Source organism: Pocillopora damicornis, chromosome 7, assembly GCF_964200805.1.
Source record: "Pocillopora damicornis chromosome 7, jaPocDami1.2, whole genome shotgun sequence".
In the NCBI taxonomy this organism is placed as follows: domain Eukaryota; kingdom Metazoa; phylum Cnidaria; class Anthozoa; order Scleractinia; family Pocilloporidae; genus Pocillopora; species Pocillopora damicornis.
Window position 1 is genome coordinate 8,584,141 of NC_142676.1, and position 17,726 is coordinate 8,601,866.

Below are 17,726 nucleotides of genomic sequence, written 5' to 3' on the forward strand. Positions count from 1 at the left end.
CACTTTCAATTATCGGAAAAAAGCTAAAAAGAAGTCCCGGAAAAGGTCGAACATGGTACAATTTGGCAGATGGCGTGACAGCTTTAGCTCAGTTCTATGCTCTATACTCTCATAGAACACGCTCTTTCAACCAATGACAGCGCGCGTTATATCCGAACTTTATTATAATGTTTTATGGCCATGTCATTTTGAATGTGACATTTCCACATCAGCGTGTTCTTGAGCTTTTGTAAAGCCGGAAGTGATACTTCTCTACTGGAGCAGATAACTTCAGACACGTATTTCTCCAGAACTTCGTCAGGTATCCTCTTTCCCCTCTTTTAGTCGTATTTTTAAGCTCTGTAGGATTTTTTTCTAACGTTGAGTGCTTCGGATTTATTTTTAGGATGCGCAACGCTTAATGTCTTAACTTTACTGAATTCGTTTTACTCAAAAGGCTTACGTAGGTCAACATTGTTTCGTGCATATTATATCAGAATATAATTTTTGCGTGAAAAACTAAAAATTGTTGAGTACATAACCATTACCTCCTCCTGAGAATATTAGTAAAGAAAGCACCAAAAATTGGACTAGATCTCCCCTAACCTGGCATAGCTCTCTCTTTTTAATGTCGATGAAATACCGGATAGAGTATTTTCTCTATTATTTCTAATAATTTATCCATCTAAAAGTCTTTTAACTCTGTTCCCTTCGAGTACTTGTCATTATTTACTCTATCGGGGTCTTTTTTCCTGCAAGAAAAAAATTGAAATAACCCAATTTATCATTACCTCAATTAACATTTTAGATATAAAGCAAACACAATTACACCAAGCACAATATATATAAATAATTGGCTATTACTTGTATCTCATTGGTAGAGAGGCATCCGTGAGATTCTATACTTTACACCAGAGAGCGGAGATAGTAACTCTTCAAAAAGGAAAAAGAAGTGTGTGTATATATATATATATATATATATATATATATATATATTTATATATATATATATTTATATTAATATATATATATATATATATTTATATTTATGTACATATTTATATATATATAGATAGATATCAAACTAGCCTTGATGTTCAAGGTAAGAAAGGATCCCCATCCGGTCAACGACCAGTAAGTCATAACCATTTTCACGTCTAATCTAACTTTAATTTATGAAATACCTGTTCTCACTGAGTCTTGCCGCTGCGTGTCAAAGTCGAGTCTCACATCATCTCCAATCAGCGTAAACGAAGCCCACTCAGACATTTTGTTCAAGCCGTTTTTTCTCATCCACTTCATGGCATGATGAAGGGATTCACTGGCACTTCCACCTTCAATGAGGTGTTCGTAGAACCGACTCATCAGCTGCTCTGTTGCTGAGTCTGGAATGGCCCACAGCGCAACCAACACCGAGCGAGCACCGGATCCTAAGAACGCACGGGCAATTCCTATAACTCCCTCGGCTCTTATCTCTCCACTTCCACTGTGACAGCAGCTAAGTACCACCAGTTTAGGTCTGACTTTCACTCGTGAGATATCAGCCATCGTCAACATGTAAGCTTCCTTCGGGATAGCGTTTTGACTGTTGGGAGTAGGAATGGGGGAGAGTGCAATTTCTCCTCTTTCCGCGTCACCATGGGCAGCAAAATGTATCAAGCTCACTGAACTTATCCGCTCAAGTACCGCCTGCTTCGTTGCTTTCTCTTCAACTAGAGGCGGAACACCCACCAATCGTCCGACCATCTCCGCTTCCTTTCTTGCAGCTGGCAATGGTTGCAGCCAATTAACCTTGGGATTGCCTATTACCAAGGCACCAGTGTTGCTGTGATAGTCCTCTGGACTATCTTGAATGTTCTTGAGTGTTGTCAACGAAGGAATGATACGGATCTTATGAGTCTCTGACAAGTATTCGGCTCCTTCCTTTTCACTCAGGGCAGCAAAGGGAACTTTGTACAACCTGCGGTCAGGAACAATAATGACTTCAGGCTCATCAAGCAAATCATAAACGGGGGCAATGAACATTTTGTAACATAAATGTAGACTTGAAATCACTTTCTCGTCCTCGTCTTCGTCCTCGACCTCCTCCACGAGTCGTAATCTTGCTGAGCTCTTTTGCGCGGGGGAGAGAGGTTGCAATTTAATCGTATTTAAAGACCGATCTTCACAATCTTTAGTGGGCAAAATACCAAGACTCCGGAAATTATCATCCAAAAATTTACTCAAGTAAGGTAAATCTTTGGGCAACCCAGCCTGAACTAGATTATCTTCTGGTGAAATTCTTCTATGGTGAAGGACTCCACTTGTTTTCAAGATCCACAAATGCAGATGATTGCGAAGATAAGAAATATACAGGCAAGTACAGTTATTTTTCCCTCTAAAAATGTTCTCAATGCCAAACCAAGATTGTGGATTAGCAGATATGTGCGTTTCAACCGAGTACTTCTCTGCCATTAAGTCTGATAGGCCTCTAGCTCGACCCAACTCCTCAACATAAATAGCATCCCGAGCATTTCCGGTGGCACAAAGCAAAGCACAAAGCAGTTTGTAAGGAAATATTCCTGTGTCCTCCAGTAATGATGTTTTGAACTGATCATTGGCGCCCAAGAAATATCTCAGCTCCTCATACTTTTCAATGCACAGATGAAGACACGACAGGGAGTCTTTGATTTTATATTGGTACAAATACAAAACGGCGTAACTTCCGAGGATTTCGAACTCTTTTCTTCCATCTACAATATCTCTGGATATCAATAAGGCTTTCTCCAAGCATACTTCCGAAGCTTAAAAATCACCAACAGTTCTAGTACCTAGGTTTTCATAACATGATGCTTCCCCTTCTCTGTTGCCAATTTCAGTTGTGATGACAAGCGCTTTATGGAGATACTCCTCAGCCTTGTCGTATTGGCCAAGCGACTTAAACACAGTACCTAGGTTTCCATAACATGATGCTTCCCCTTCTCTGTCGCCAATTTCAGTTGCGATGACAAGCGCTTTTTGGAGACATTCGCTGCATATCTCAATGGCTTTCTGAATGCGATCTGAGTTGAGCAAGAACCGGGCAACAAGTAAGGCGATGCTCATGAAAGGTGTCATGGCTTCTGCTGTTAAGTTTGCATTGCAACCCTCTCCTGTTATCAGGGAAACATTATTTTTATTAACACAATACTAAACAAAAAAAGGAAAAAAAAAAAAAGAAAACGGACGGAGTGGATCGGTAATTTGCTCCAACATAACCACATCACTTGTTATCACATGCTTAATAGTTTTTCATATTTCTTTTGAGGAAGGGAGAGGTGGGGGGATGAATTTCGGTTTTGTACGTCACACTTTTGTGACCAATGATAGAATTGAACATGTAAAAATAAATTATTTATTTCTTTTTTTAACAGGAAACGTCAGGCTTCTGTGTCCATCCATTTCGAAAATTGAAATTTATTACAAGATCGATACCAACAGAACCAAAGCTTCTTTCTTTAAACGGTAAGCTATCTGTGAGCGATAATCAACTTTTCATGAACTGATATGGAAAACCGATCCGTAGTTTACTCCGCAGTGAATCTATTTCGGTTTTGTACGTCACATTTTTATAACTTCAAATCGACCATCTTTCGTTCCCCATACAATTCCTTATGACGTGTTCAACTCTGGTAAGTTAACACCGAGTCACACAACGCGTGACACTTTCATGAATTAAGAGAGAATTTTTCTGGAGACCGCGTGAAATCAAAAAAATGTGGCACATGCCTAGAAAAAGCCCTACCTTCATACTTCGCTCAAAGATACCTTAGGGTAAGTCTATAAACGTGGTATAATTTTTTTTGTTCAGAAATGTTTTTATTTTCTAGAAAATCACCAAACACTATATCGAGCCCCAACCGCCATAACAGTGGCCCAAATGAAGCCGACGAGTAGGGCAACAAAAACGTTATTCTTCAAAAGCGCAAAAGAAAGCAAGTCTTTCCGAATATTATCTATTTGTATACGAGGTATTAACAAATGATTTGAATCTAATAACGGGATTATTGACATAACTATGAATTATTGGCGAATATTTGAAAATCGCCAAAATTTGATTGATTAAAAATTTCATTTTGGAGCAGTTTTTCAATAAAAACTTTTCCTACTCGGTATAACTCGGAATCACTTGAGATGAACATTTCTGAAAATTGGAAACGATGTTCTTTTCAAGGATATAAAAATTAATTTGGGGCTCTTATTTACTGCGAAGAAATAGCCCGATCTATTTCGTTCAAATCGCAACGCCGCCGTGTAAACAACCGCAGATAATCCAATTATTCTTTTATTATCGAAGCCATAATTTCTTCAAAATCTTACCGCTTTGAGCTGTGCTTTATCAGAAACTCAATATGTTACCCTTACCTTCTGAAACCAGTGATTAAGGAGTGATGTTTCCATTATTTTTGTTTCAAATCGCCATGTTCACTTGAAAAGTGTTTACAACGTCCGGCTTGACCATTTACAATACTCGGAGCTGTTCATAAATCATCGCAAACCATCGCAACTCTATATTCTGCTTCCATACAACTCCAGTATACACAAAAGTCTTTTTAGCACGATAAACCAAGATGCTTTGATTGCTTACAGTTTCAGTTAAGAAACGTTTGGCTCCCCAAATGGCACAACGATGTTCACCAACGAAGTCGTGTGTCATCACTCATGTTTGTCACGCAATCACACTAAACGTGCACAGGACACCCAGACAGGCATTCGTCTGCAGACATCGCTGTACCGAGTGCAGGGCCAACTAATATTTATTTCTTAGTCAGTGTTATGTTTTAAACAAAAACCTGCGCGAATTCACTTAAAAAACGTAGTAGATCTCTTTTGAGTGTTTTGAATCAGTGCCATTCTGAAAAACTACTTTTTGACGTTTTCGTAAATTTAGTCACCCCCTGGTACTGACTATACATGCGTTGTTATCGACTCTATTTCCACGACTACGCGCTTGCAAAGATTCTATTTATCAATAGGTACTTTAAGCATGACGTTTAACGGCAAACGGCAAACGCAAGCTTGCCTTTCATTTTGTTACCTATTTATGGAATTCTTAAAAAAATCCTGCACAAAAAATAAAATAAAATAAATCAAACCTACTTAATTCCGTGTACACACGCCTAGAGACAGACGACAGAAATTGAATTTTTGACGTTCGCGGGAAAAACAAACGTCATGCGTAACCTCTCAAATGACGAACTTCCCAGTTAACTAAAACAACTAGTTGGAAGTTAATTGTCTAGTGCTCCGTGATTATATACATCACCTACGTGTCCCTAGTGGATCGATAAGGTCTACCATGACCTTCAGTGGCAGGCAGACAGGTTCCACGGTGAGGCGTTCTTTTCTAATGACACTGGAAAAATTCTACCGACTATGTAAACAGAACAACAGACTAACAATTTCGTGCTTTATCTAAGCACTTTGATAAAGATCGAGATACCGAAATATTGGAAGGCAACGTGAATATCGATGCCCGCGCTAAAATGAGATCGACTTCCGATTCAACATCATTCACGCCCACAGCCTGTTTGTGTGCTGAGATGTCTTTCTCACATAAGCGCAGAGGGACTATAAGAGAAGCTTTTCCTGCAACTCGACTTCGCTTATCTTGGGAGCAGCATCCCCCAACTAATCTTTGAGAGGAGCAATTGATTTCCATTTGGTACGCTCACCTCTTAAAAAAATCGGCGGCCAAACGAAAACACCATTTTAGTTTGCTTTGGAAAATTTATGGCTCGATATCTCTGTCTACCCTGCAAGCCGTCACAATTTACAAAATAGGATAACACATTTTTTTACGTCGTTAAAAATTAATGCAGTGAAATTTCCTCTATGCTGTAGTAACATATACCTAATTCATTTAGCAGTCTAGGGTGACGCATGAGTGGTATCGCGCTTAAAAAATGCAAACAACGGTAATTTTAAATTCTGGATTTAAAACTTTTTCCCGGAAATAAAAAATTAGGGGATAAGAAGGAAACAAAATAAGAGCGTATTGGTAACCGAGCCTCCTTTCGAGTGACATGTTATTGCGTGACACCATCGCAAAAAACGAACGTCAATGATTCATTTCATCTGTCAGGATGCTCTGGCTCGTTCTATAAAAGAAAAACTTCCATTCTTATTGTGAAAGGAAGACTTGTAAAATGTGAGTGTTCCAAGCTGAAATATGGTTATAACTGTCCAGCAATGCGACGTTTCCGGCAGGAACCTTCGTGAGATGTTTTCACTGTGATTTGGTATACACCGCCTGTAGTGCTGTACTATCGAAGCTGTTGTCAAGTCTCTTTATAACAAGATTGAGGCAAGGAACCAATCTTAGAAAGGTGTTTTTCGCCAGGTGAGCCTAAGAAGTCCAGTTTACAATCTAGTATAGGTCAAAGCGATAAGATTTTGTTGGAATTATGGCTTCGATAATAAAAAGCCTAATTGGATTATCTGCGGTTGTTTACATGGCGGCATTGCGATTTGCACGAAATAGACCGGGCTACTTCTTCGCAGTAATTAAGAGCCCCAAATTAATTTTTATATCCATGGAAAGAACATTCTTTCCACTTTGGAAAAATGCTCATCTCAAGTGATTCCGAGTTATACCAGGTAGGAAAAATTTTTATTGAAAAACTTCTCCAAAATGTAATTTTAATCAATCAAATTTTGGCTATTTTCAAATATTCGCCAATAATTCATAGTTATGTCAACAAGCCCGTTATTAGATTCAAATCATTTTTTAATACCTCGTATACAAATAGGTAAAATTCAGAAAGACTTGCTTTCTTTTGCGCTTTTGAGGAATAAAGGTTTTGTTGCCCTACTCGTCGACTTCATTTCGGTCATTTTATGGCGGTTGGGGCTCGATACAGTGTTTGGTGATTTTCTAGAAAATAAAAACAGCTCTGAACAAAATAATTATACCACGTTTATAGACTTACCCTAAGGTATCTCTGAGCGAAATATGAGGATAGTGATTTTTTCGATCATGTGCCACCTCCCACGCGGTGATAAAAAAAATTCGCTCTTAATATATCATTCTGAAGGGAGGAAAGGGAGAGAGGGGACTTTTCATGAGAAAAGAGCAGCCACACATCCTGAAAATTTTACATTAACGAATTAATACAGGCTTTACCTTTCCTCAGCCCTTATATGGTACCACCTTGAGCAGTGTAGATACACATTTTGAGTCTAGCATGGGTAGAGTTTATGGAAAACTTATACATATTTTTCCTTATGTGCCTAGATCATCAACAAGGGTGTTAACCCTTCAACTCCCAGATCAAATTTGTAATGCTTCTTACTGTCAACCATACAATTCTTGTAATGTTAGTTCAGAGAATTTAGTATTGGATCAACTAATTATCCCCAAATTGATATTTTTCTTCATTCTCATCACTTATCTGGTTGATATTGTGTTGATATTGTAAGGAGAAATTCTGTCTTGGTCACTCATGGGAGTTAAAGTGTTAAATTTTGACATAAAAGCTGAAAGATTGCACGGGTTTTATCAAGAAAAGTGAAGTCGCTGAGTGAGCAAAAGAACACATAGCACTTTGTTTGACACATGGCCAAGATCACTTTTTACTTTTGGGCTTTGAGGTCCCTTTTGGTTCAGTTTGTGTTTTAAGTAGTTGACAGTTGTTTTAAGCCATCCCATTTAACTGGAAAATAATTTTCTGAATCTGTCAGTTGTTGAGTAGAGAAATCATGAATATCTAATGAACTTCATCTTCCCTGTATGCACTACATGTATAAGTTGCAGGCCAAGCCTTTTACCCTTTTAAGTATAAGATATACATGCCATTTCTAGTGTGTTATATTATTTGCACAAGGTACTATCATGGTAACACATTTTTCTTTTTGTATTTGATGAACGCCTCAAGACAAGCATGATATTAATTAGCTGGTATTCATTTTGCAGCAGCAGGACCTAATACAGCTGTGTATGCAGCTTCCAAACATGCTCTTCAGGTGATTGACTAGAACTGACATATTGCACTGTTTCTGTTACTGATTATACGATATATATTACCAAATATACTAAAGCATTACAGGCAGGTATTGTGTCCACTTTTCATGACTTCTTAAAGGACATTTAATATGTCTTTGGATATATTCTGATCAAGTTTGGCTACTCATAGACTTGGGCTGGTATGCAGAGTTTGAGCCAGGCCGCGCCATTGCGCCAATCCCGCGCTGCAATTGAAATTGTCCCTTAAAAAAACGGTCAAGGGGACAATTTGTCCCCTTCAAAATTTAGGGAAAAAACTCGAAAGGAAGCAAACACGAAGAGTTTTATCTCGATACAGAAATTGCAGGCTAAAACAGAACGTGGAAAGTATATTTTCTTGCACGTTTAGAGTTCATTCTAAAGTCACGTTTCAGTCACACTTTACTGAACACGTACGTCTCATGCTCAACCAAGCGTGGTGAACGCACGTGGCAATCTTTACTATGCTTTTCACAAACATGCGAACTCAAAAGTTCAAAAGCTGCCTTCACAATTACGTTTTTCGCTGCCCTCAATCATAATTACGATCACAAGCAACGAACCTTGAAACACAGAAACACACGAAACGGATTGAAATCCACCAATCACAAATCACAAACCATGACCTTTTGAACCCGTGAAAGTAAAGTTTTGTTTCCTAAGAGTTCCGTTAAGATGATTGACGGCAGCGAAAAACGCAATCGTCAATTGGCTTTTGAACTTCAAAATTCGCATGTTTGTGAAAAGCGCAGTAACATGTCACATCGAAAACGTGTTCGATCATTAGAAAGCTTTTTCGCTCGGAATCGAAGCCAGAGTGAATCAGAGAAAAATGATACAGAAGAAGAACAGTGTATTAATCAGGAAGAAACGAATGAGGATCGAAGGAAACCGAAGAAATCGCGAACTTTCCTGAAAACTTGGTTGCGAGATCACACATGGTTGCGCTATGAAAAAGAGGCGATGTTCTGCTATTTTTGTCGGAAATCTAAGAAGACAAACCCCTTTGCAACGGCAGAAGGGTGTACAAATTTTAGAACCTCAACTCTGCAGCAACTCTTTTCTACAGCCCTTCAGTTTTGGGCTAGAACCAACTGAAGAATTAGTACATTTACGTTTACCAGTGATTAAGAAAGGAATTGAAGTTTACAAGGCGATGCCGGGACGAGATTCTGCTGTGTAATGTTTTGAAGTATAAAGCATAGTTATTGATCCTCTGTTTAAATATGACGAGAAAAAGAAATTTGACATCAATAACAACTTTTCTTTTTTGTATCACTTTTCTTGTATTACAAGTCTTACAAGGATCAGGTAAAAAAAATGTTTTTGTCGGCTTGCCTGTATGAATGTAAAAAAAGAAAATGTTGAATAAAAATTAATTTGTCTGTCCCCCTAAAAATGAAAATGTCCTCCAAAATTTTTGCTTTTTGCTAAGGGGACAAATTGTCCCCCAGTGATCAAATACTAGCTCAAACCCTGGACTCATAGGAGCACCCTTCGAAAAGCCACATTCTGGGTGAACTAGGCGCACTCTACTATGTCTCTTTGAATTTGAGACTCAGTACGACTTCAATAGCTGCGTATTCCGTTGAGCGAGCTAATAAGGATCGAATGAAACTGTGCTTACGTTGAGCGCGTTACGATAAGAGCTTCTGAAATTTTTCGTTGTTCAAAGAACATTCTCTTTGAAAATTTTGATAAGAATTTATGAAATTTGCGGAAAATAATTAGGCGAAAGAGTCATGAAAAGTGGTTCTTTTTTTCTTAAATATTGTTACTTGACAACAATTTACTTACAATTTTTTGCCTAATCAAGCTACGGGCATGCCATGGAGAGAACAGGTAAAATCAGTGGGTGGGCTTAAAACTAGAGACAATCAGAAGGACTTTTCATGCCTGTCTGTTTGTCTGATAGACGTCATGACAGTTAGTTAGCTTGGGGTGAAAAAGATAAGATCAATTGCTATATATAGGTGGAATCAGATAAATGCAGATGGGTGGAATCAAATCACCATGAGAGAGCACACTGTTCTTTGCAGTGGGAAATGGCTTTCATAGTACAAGCTTTAAAGGCATCTGAGCACTTTTCAATCACTGCATTTATATGAAGCCCATTGCTCTGATGTTTGCTCCGCCATTATCTGTTGAGGCAAAATTTCCACACTTGATACTATCGTCCGGAAAACAGTTAATACCAAATCTGATTCTAGAATCGCATGAGAAGCAGTCATCTTCATTGTCAGCGACCATGAAATTCTTGCTTGAGCATTTCTCCTATAAAAGCATTCAGCACTGAATCCTTCCTTACCACAGTAATACTACAAAGATGCTTGTAAACCAATAGGCGACTTTCACGAGTCACGACTCATTTTCATCAGTCCAATGCTTTGAGTGATAATCAAGGGTGGTCTGTCAAGGAATTAAACATTCCGGAACTCACATCTTTTACCTGATTGAGTTATGATTTGGATATATTTCATAAGCACTGAATTTATGGTACAAAACGATACTGTACAGCGGCGGAATGAGTGCGCATGCTCGGCGGATATGGCGCTTTCAGGGAGCGTTTTGTGACTCTAGCGTGAATAATTTTCGTTGATGAACGAACAGAAAATCGTTTCACACTTTTTTGGATAGTAATTAATGTGAAACAAGTAAACAATTAATGGAGGTTGCTCTTAGGGAAAGGTCTGAAGGTTAGGAAGCATTTTTTTAAATTAAAGGTCATCGTAAGCAGTTTTAAATTTAGCCAGAAAGCAAAGGCAATAGCAGTCGCTACAAAATTCGTCACCGTGTTACGGATGCTCTACTTAGTCCATAAATTCACATCTGTGACAGCAAATTTTTCTCTGTTCGGTGAGTATGTGACGGGAAAGTTTCCACAGAAATTTTCTTGAAAACGGCTACCTTATCTGTTTTGCAAAATGAAAGCAAACAATGGAAATTTTTAAAATGCCGCCATTTTTCCGCAATACTGTTACTGAAGAAATAATGTCGTTTCCATTCCTTTGCACACGTAAAATTTCTCGCGCGTTACAAGCATGCTCACTTATTGTGCCACTGTGTCGAACAAAACTGAGTCTTGTGTAGCATGCGCAGTATGCCTCACCTCTTTCACAGTTTTCTCCCCAAGAACCATCTTGACACACACAGAGGTATTTTTTATATGTAAATCCCCTCAGGCACGTCCCATTAAACATGCAAGGATCACTGGAGCAAGGGCTCTGATAGGTACAAAAAAGGTGAAGGAGAAATTATCTTAAGCTCTTTATAAAACCGATGATGGGAAAAAAAGTTACATCACAACCCCTCCACCTAGATGGTTTCATTGATTACTTGAAGTACCAGCGTGAGCTATCTTCTAAAATTAACTCTTGTTATCCTGTTGATAAATCAATCCAGATGCTTTCAAAACGAGTAAAACTTAACGCTGATGACCATCCATGTAATTTCAGTTAACAGGGGAAAAAAGGGCGTCTAAGCTTTTCACTAAAGTGTGAGGACTGAAGTTGGCACATTTTTGGGATCGAATTACATTTGTGTACATTACTTCGCAGCAGAGTATCAACATAGCTGGCGTTCGGGGTGAAAAGCTCTGTAACTTAATTTGTAACCTTGACACCATCACTAACCTATTACCCAGAGCGCAAAACTTCGCCGTTGTTTAAGTTTGCATGCTTTTGTCTCTCTCCGTGATCCAACAAAAGTTCTCGACAAGTGATCCTCTTTCTCAGCTCTGTCATCAGACAATCTGCAGAATTACATAGAGGTATACGTAATTTTTTCGGTAATCTTACCTCAGTAGCAGTGTAGGTAAACCCATCTCGTGGTTTCAGGTCTTCAGGATGTCTAACGTGATCAGAATCGCTCAACTGACATAGCACTTGATCGTTTATTGATGGACCGATGTTAAATGATGCGCAGCTATTATCAATTACACACTTTCCTCTACAGGAATGACGCATACCCACGTGCAAAGTAATGTTTTTAATCACGTGACCCACGAGGGCGCGGCCATCTATTGATGGGGTAAATTTCAGAGATCGGCAGGAATCTGCAGAGAAGTGGGATAAATAGTGATATTAAAGCAACGATAGGAGTAAAAAAAGTGAAAAAATATATGTATAAAACGAAGTGAATCTGACGAAATCATCAAAGCGCTGTCCTCAATTAGTTACTGATCATGTGAGAAACTTATGATTGTTTAAGACTCAAAAAGTAAACGTACCGGTTGTAAACGTTGTTATGACAGGAGTTTCGAGCTAAGATGATTTTTGCACTTGGCGAGCATATTTTTGCTATATAAAAAGAGCTGTTTTAGCATGTTAGAAAAAGAAAGCGAGTGCCTCCCAAGCAAGTTGTACAATTCTGACTACTACGTTTTATCAAATGTTCTGTTTGTTTTTCTTGTACGACTCCTTTCACATCTTAAACTCTTCAGTCACTTTTTCTATTTCAAGAAGAGTGGCATGGATAGCAACAGCACACGATTGAGTTGTGGCCTCCATTACTATACCAAAGGGCATCAGTGCTATGGTGCGCAACCAGGAACAAAGAATTTTTCATCAATCCTTTTTTTAAACAGAAGTGCTGCCTCTACCATCCTTTCACTAAATGGAAATAGATGGGAAGGCCGGCGTACAAATATCAGCAGATGTTCTCCAGAACAAAAAACAAAAAAACATACAAACAAACTAGGGAGCCGTGTCCCTAACGACCACTGGCGCGATTTGTTGTTCGCCTGCTTTCACTTGCCTCCTCTGACTCAGGGCCTGGAGCAACCTAAAAGCTAAGTGGTGTCACGGCATTAGATTGAATAATTAAAAAGAGCAATTTTCGTTTACCTCTATGACAGCCGTGCAGCTCTGCTCTCATTGAAATATGGCGATTCCAAGCTACCGGTCGGAAACGAATGTAGCGCGCAATGACTGGTGGGTTTAAGACGTTTACCACAACGGTGTCTTTGTGCGTGTTTCCATTAAACTCCTTAATAGGATAAATTAAGAATTAATAATAAATCAGCCCTTGAAAATAATTACTGATAGTGGATAAAATTCAAGAATTGGCAGCTTAGACATGCCAGTTTTGATCAACACCCTAACTCCTTAGATCTGATTGGTGATTCTCCCTAATAGCTGCAATACATTTCCATGTAAATAACAGTTATGACAATTTGGTGTCATATCATGATAAACACTCATATCTGTTAAGTTTGTCTGAGTATTCTCATGAATTGCTTGATGGATAATGTATGGATATTAAAAAGAGAAGTTAAGTGTTGATCACTTCTGGGTTTTAAGGGATTAACAAGAGGAATTAACTCTCTTTTCTGAGAGCTTTTCCTCTAGTTAAGCTGTCAAGTACGCTCGGTTCATTCATGCTTCCAACTGATCTTGCTAAGGATATCAAAACCTTATGTACATGTGGTCCACTTGGTACTCTTTCTTTTTAAACACATTTTAAAATTATTTTAATCATTCTGGCGAAAAGACGCATGCACGAACAAATGTATGGGAGTATACGTTCTGAGAACATTCGCATGAAATTTGCAATCTTACTTTATCGGCACTTTGTCCTTCTTCCTTGAAATATTGCAAGCTTCCTTCATCATTACCATACTGCAGTTTGTACTTTGTAACCCACTGATTAACTCCATTCCTTCCCTGCGTTCCTACGCGAGTAAGTTTGGTCTGTTGATCTCTCAGATCAATCTGCAGCCACTGTTTATCATTATTTTTCCTCGTTGACCAGGCTCCTCGTTTTTCGGGGCCTTGTTCATGATGTAGTCTGCCATTTTTGGGGCTAAGACTGCTGTCCCATTGGGAAGAGGCGCTAATTTGACTGTCAGATATTGCACCATTTTCCATGCCAAGAGGGTACGTGTATTTGCATTCTAAAAGTTTATCCAGTAGTAAAAAAATAAGCACAAATACGTCTTCTAACGACAAAATAAATATCTTGCGTTCAGAAAAATCCAGCCCCTGGAAGAACAGGTGCTTAATTAACATCTTCACATACAAATACTTAAGATATTGAAGGGAAAGGTTGTCTATCCTCTCAAAACCTCCAGAAAATATCGAGTGACCAAGATTGATAATTAAAGCAAATTTAGCACAGAAACTTCGTAGACACTTACATTAGGTTATTTACCTTCTGAAGCAGTGGTACAGTGGAAAAGATAACTTCCCCAGAAGAAAAACGATAAGGTGCGAGCTAACTCAAAATGGTGTTTCATTTTCAGCAATGATGCAGGATAATTAATCAGGTCTTTGATCGCAGTACAATCAACCAACCACAGAAAGTTGATAGACAGTGAGAGCCTGTTCATCAAATAACAATAAAGTCAGCTTACTTAGCCGGATAATTAACTTTTCCATTTACTTAACCTGAGGATAAATTTTGAGATAATATCTACTCTTTAAATTTGTTTTTCCCATTTTTTAGAGCGGAGTCACATCCTACTGTTTAAAGTACATAAGCATTCTGAGTTTGGCTAACATCTGCCCCAACCAAATTAACCAATCAGAACGAAGCCATGAAGCTTGAACGTGATGTTACCAAACCCTTAAATTTTAATCAACGAGCCTTCAAAATTTACCCTTATCACGCATATGAAGTACTAAAATAATTTAAGTTAAGAACTTACCATCTCGATTATTACGGGAAAATATATTGATTTTTCTATATGGTTGTTTGGAATATATTTATTCGTAAACTTTTCATATTCAACCATTTTTATTTTATTCGAGTTCATTCAAGTTCTTTCAGTCTAAGTAAATCAAAAAATATATAAAAAGCCACAGTGGTTTTTGAGTAGTAAACTAAGAGATTCTTGTTTTGTTGCTTGCTTTCATTTTACAGCTACATGTCGGTACTTTTGTTGACCACTGTCTGTGAAATTTTTGGGTAAATATAATTTTTAATGGTCTTTCTGGAAAAATTAGCTCTCATGGTAGTTGGCAGCTGAGTTTTTGCTCGTAATTTCAGTTTCCTTTCGTACGATAATTTCCCGCACCAACTTTGCATAGATAAGCCGAAATTTTTACCTGCTTTTCCACTTTTATTTCCTAAGCTGTTCTACTTTAATTAAGAGAGGTATATTTTCAATATCAGAGCTGTGAATTCTCACCTCAGTTTCCTACTTTTAACGGCCTAGAGTTTATTGAACCTCCTCCTTAATTTGACAATTCTCACACCAGTTCATACTTAAGCAAGTACATTGTAAAGCTTTTTCGATTACATAGACGACTGCGTGCCGATTACATTGATTACGAAGTTGAGTATACTAAAGGTCATGTCAGTTGTTGGCCTGACTTAGTAAAAAAGTCTACCGTGGAACTAAAACGCTGTCTTATCCTTGACGTCCGTAAAAGCTCGCTTGAAGTAGATCGCCGTGTACTAGGAAATCGTGACGAGTTTCCGTTCTCACTGCCGAGTTGTCTCTACAAAGCTATTTTTCCCCCATTGTTGTTGTGCCTTCTACGAGAGTTCAGTTTATCTTTACACAATAGCGTCTGAAGACTATTACAAAAATGCTGAGTAGCGTAACATCACACCACAAAAAATTATAACGATTTAAAAAAATAGAAAAAAATTATCCAGCCGTCGACATGACGAACAATTTGGTTGTTTTTACGCAAATTCGTTAAATCGAGGTTTTCGATATAATGAACCCTCGATATAACGAAGCAGTTTTGCCAGTCCCTCGGCATTTCGTTAAATCGAGGTTCGACTGTATATAGCAATTCAAATTGCACAGTTTCGGCATTACACGAAAAAATTTTCTGTCAGATAGCTGCAAACTTAGATATTAACTTTCTCTTTGTCTTCCGAGTAATGTAAAACATGTTTGTCTCAAGGACATCTGCGGTCTTCTGTTGACCAATTTCATGTCTCACAGTGAAAATCTTATTTGTCTCGAACTATTCTCCTTCTTTGTTATGATTTCTGTTACCTTTTTATTCACGGGTTCTTCCCTTGCCCATGTTGTGAATGTTGGGAATCGTTGCAAAAATCAACCAACAAAGTATTCTCTTTAAAAAATATACATTTTGAGAGTGTCTCCGCCTGTATCCTTGCATTGATAATAGAGAACAATTCAAGTTTAAGAAGTAATTAATAAAAGATATCAGATATATGTTATAATTACCCGACTATATTCAACAGCTTGTGTTTCTTAAATTTCGATGTAACGTTTGACATCAAACTTGAAACGGTTTTCTTTACTTTTAAAATTCAGATTTCACTTTTGCGTTCATGATGTGAAACGTACCTCCAGGAGACTAATAACTGAACTTCTCGTTTGATATTTTTTCGATATTTGCTCTTCATTCTTTTAAAACAGACCCCACAGGTAGACTTTTTTTGTTATGCCGACTAAGAAATTGAAGATGATTGACGTTGCATGGTGATGGCCAGTTGTTCGTGCTTTGTTTGGTGTTTTGTTGTTCCAAAATTAAACAAGCTCAATCCGAATGCAACTTCTGCAATTCTTTGAGTAAATTTCGTAGCTCCTGAGGGCAAATTTTTTAACGAGACCACAACACAGCAACACAGCTGTCAAACGTGGAGCATGCACAAGTGAATCATTTTTGGCCGACTCCGTCAATTTCCTGTGAAACATTTCAAAGGAAAACAGTTGTCGCGCAAAGCTATAAGAAACAATCGAAACGTTCGTAAAAATAAGGGCAAGTGACCAGACATTTCAAGAAGTTAGAAAAATACAAGTCATGCCGTCAAGAGACTTACTTTGGTAAAGTCATTCTGTTGCTCTTACTTCCTCACCTCAACACCTGGGTGCCCTGTGGTACTGCTGTCTTTTAGACCCAGGTCTCCCATTTGGTCAGTCGTTAGTGTCCACGAAACCTGTCTCGCTGTTCAAGGGTGAACAGCGAGACAGGTTTCGTGGACACTAACGACTGACCAAATGGGAGACCTGGGTCTAAAAGACAGCAGTACCACAGGGCACCCAGGTGTTGAGGTGAGGAAGTACAGCTACCGTTTAAAACCTTAAACTATACAGGGGCCGACAAATGTGCGCTCGGCACAAAAGAAGGTCGATCTCATCTTCAGGACCGGTAAATTTGAAAGCCGACTCGTGACTTGCGATATTCTTCGTGCATGAAAGTAAAGGGACAATTTCCGTTTCACGCTTTCGATCTCTAGTGTTGTAACCACAAACTCCGCCAATAAGCGACTTGAACGAACAACAACCTTCCATTTTTTATGTAACAAAGTTGAGCGTGTAAGGGCCTGTTGACATAGAGGTGGGGGACCCCAGGTAGGTGAGATAACCCGCTTAGCTATGGTCGAAAAATAAAACGCGTTTACATGCAATCTTACAACCCCGGGGTGCTGGGGTGAGGTTTCTTGAGGTTGTTGTTGCGCTTGCAATTAAGGAGTTTGAGCAGAGGCGTCCCAAGCTCACATCTCGAAAAAGACGAAGGATTAATTCTCGGACACATATGTATTTATTCATGAATGCGTCACGCGTTGTGTTACGCGGTGTTTAGTTTCGCGAGGAACCATTGACTTAATACGTTATACGGAATAGTTTGGGAAACCAAATATGGTCGATTTACAACGCTAAATATTCCGAAATGTGAATAATTTACACTCCTTGTGTGTCCGTTGCAGTTTCTGGTGATTTCTGCCATGAGCCGGCTAGGAAATGTACAAAGTTTTAAAACACACATGTTTCGCTTTTGAGCTTTTTGCCATGAGCGCGACCCCGGCTAAGCGGGTT

The 17,726-nt window shown here is 38.6% G+C and overlaps 2 protein-coding genes across 2 annotated transcripts; both read right to left on the reverse strand.

Moving 5' to 3' along the window:
* Window positions 1-397: 397 nt before the first annotated feature.
* LOC149042396 (tetratricopeptide repeat protein 28-like) lies at window positions 398-2,433 on the reverse strand. Its single transcript, XM_089212928.1, has 2 exons — window positions 1,164-2,433; window positions 398-731 (listed from the first exon to the last, which is right to left on the reverse strand). Exons 1-2 carry the CDS (start codon window positions 2,431-2,433, stop codon window positions 709-711), a joined length of 1,293 nt encoding a protein of 430 aa, XP_089069054.1. The 3' UTR covers window positions 398-708.
* Window positions 2,434-9,458: 7,025 nt separating this feature from the next.
* LOC149042397 (retinoschisin-like) lies at window positions 9,459-14,293 on the reverse strand. Its single transcript, XM_089212972.1, has 6 exons — window positions 14,132-14,293; window positions 13,540-13,874; window positions 12,826-12,967; window positions 11,779-12,035; window positions 11,091-11,205; window positions 9,459-10,122 (listed from the first exon to the last, which is right to left on the reverse strand). Exons 1-6 carry the CDS (start codon window positions 14,214-14,216, stop codon window positions 10,082-10,084), a joined length of 975 nt encoding a protein of 324 aa, XP_089069098.1. The 5' UTR covers window positions 14,217-14,293; the 3' UTR covers window positions 9,459-10,081.
* Between the last annotated feature and the right edge of the window lie 3,433 nt (window positions 14,294-17,726).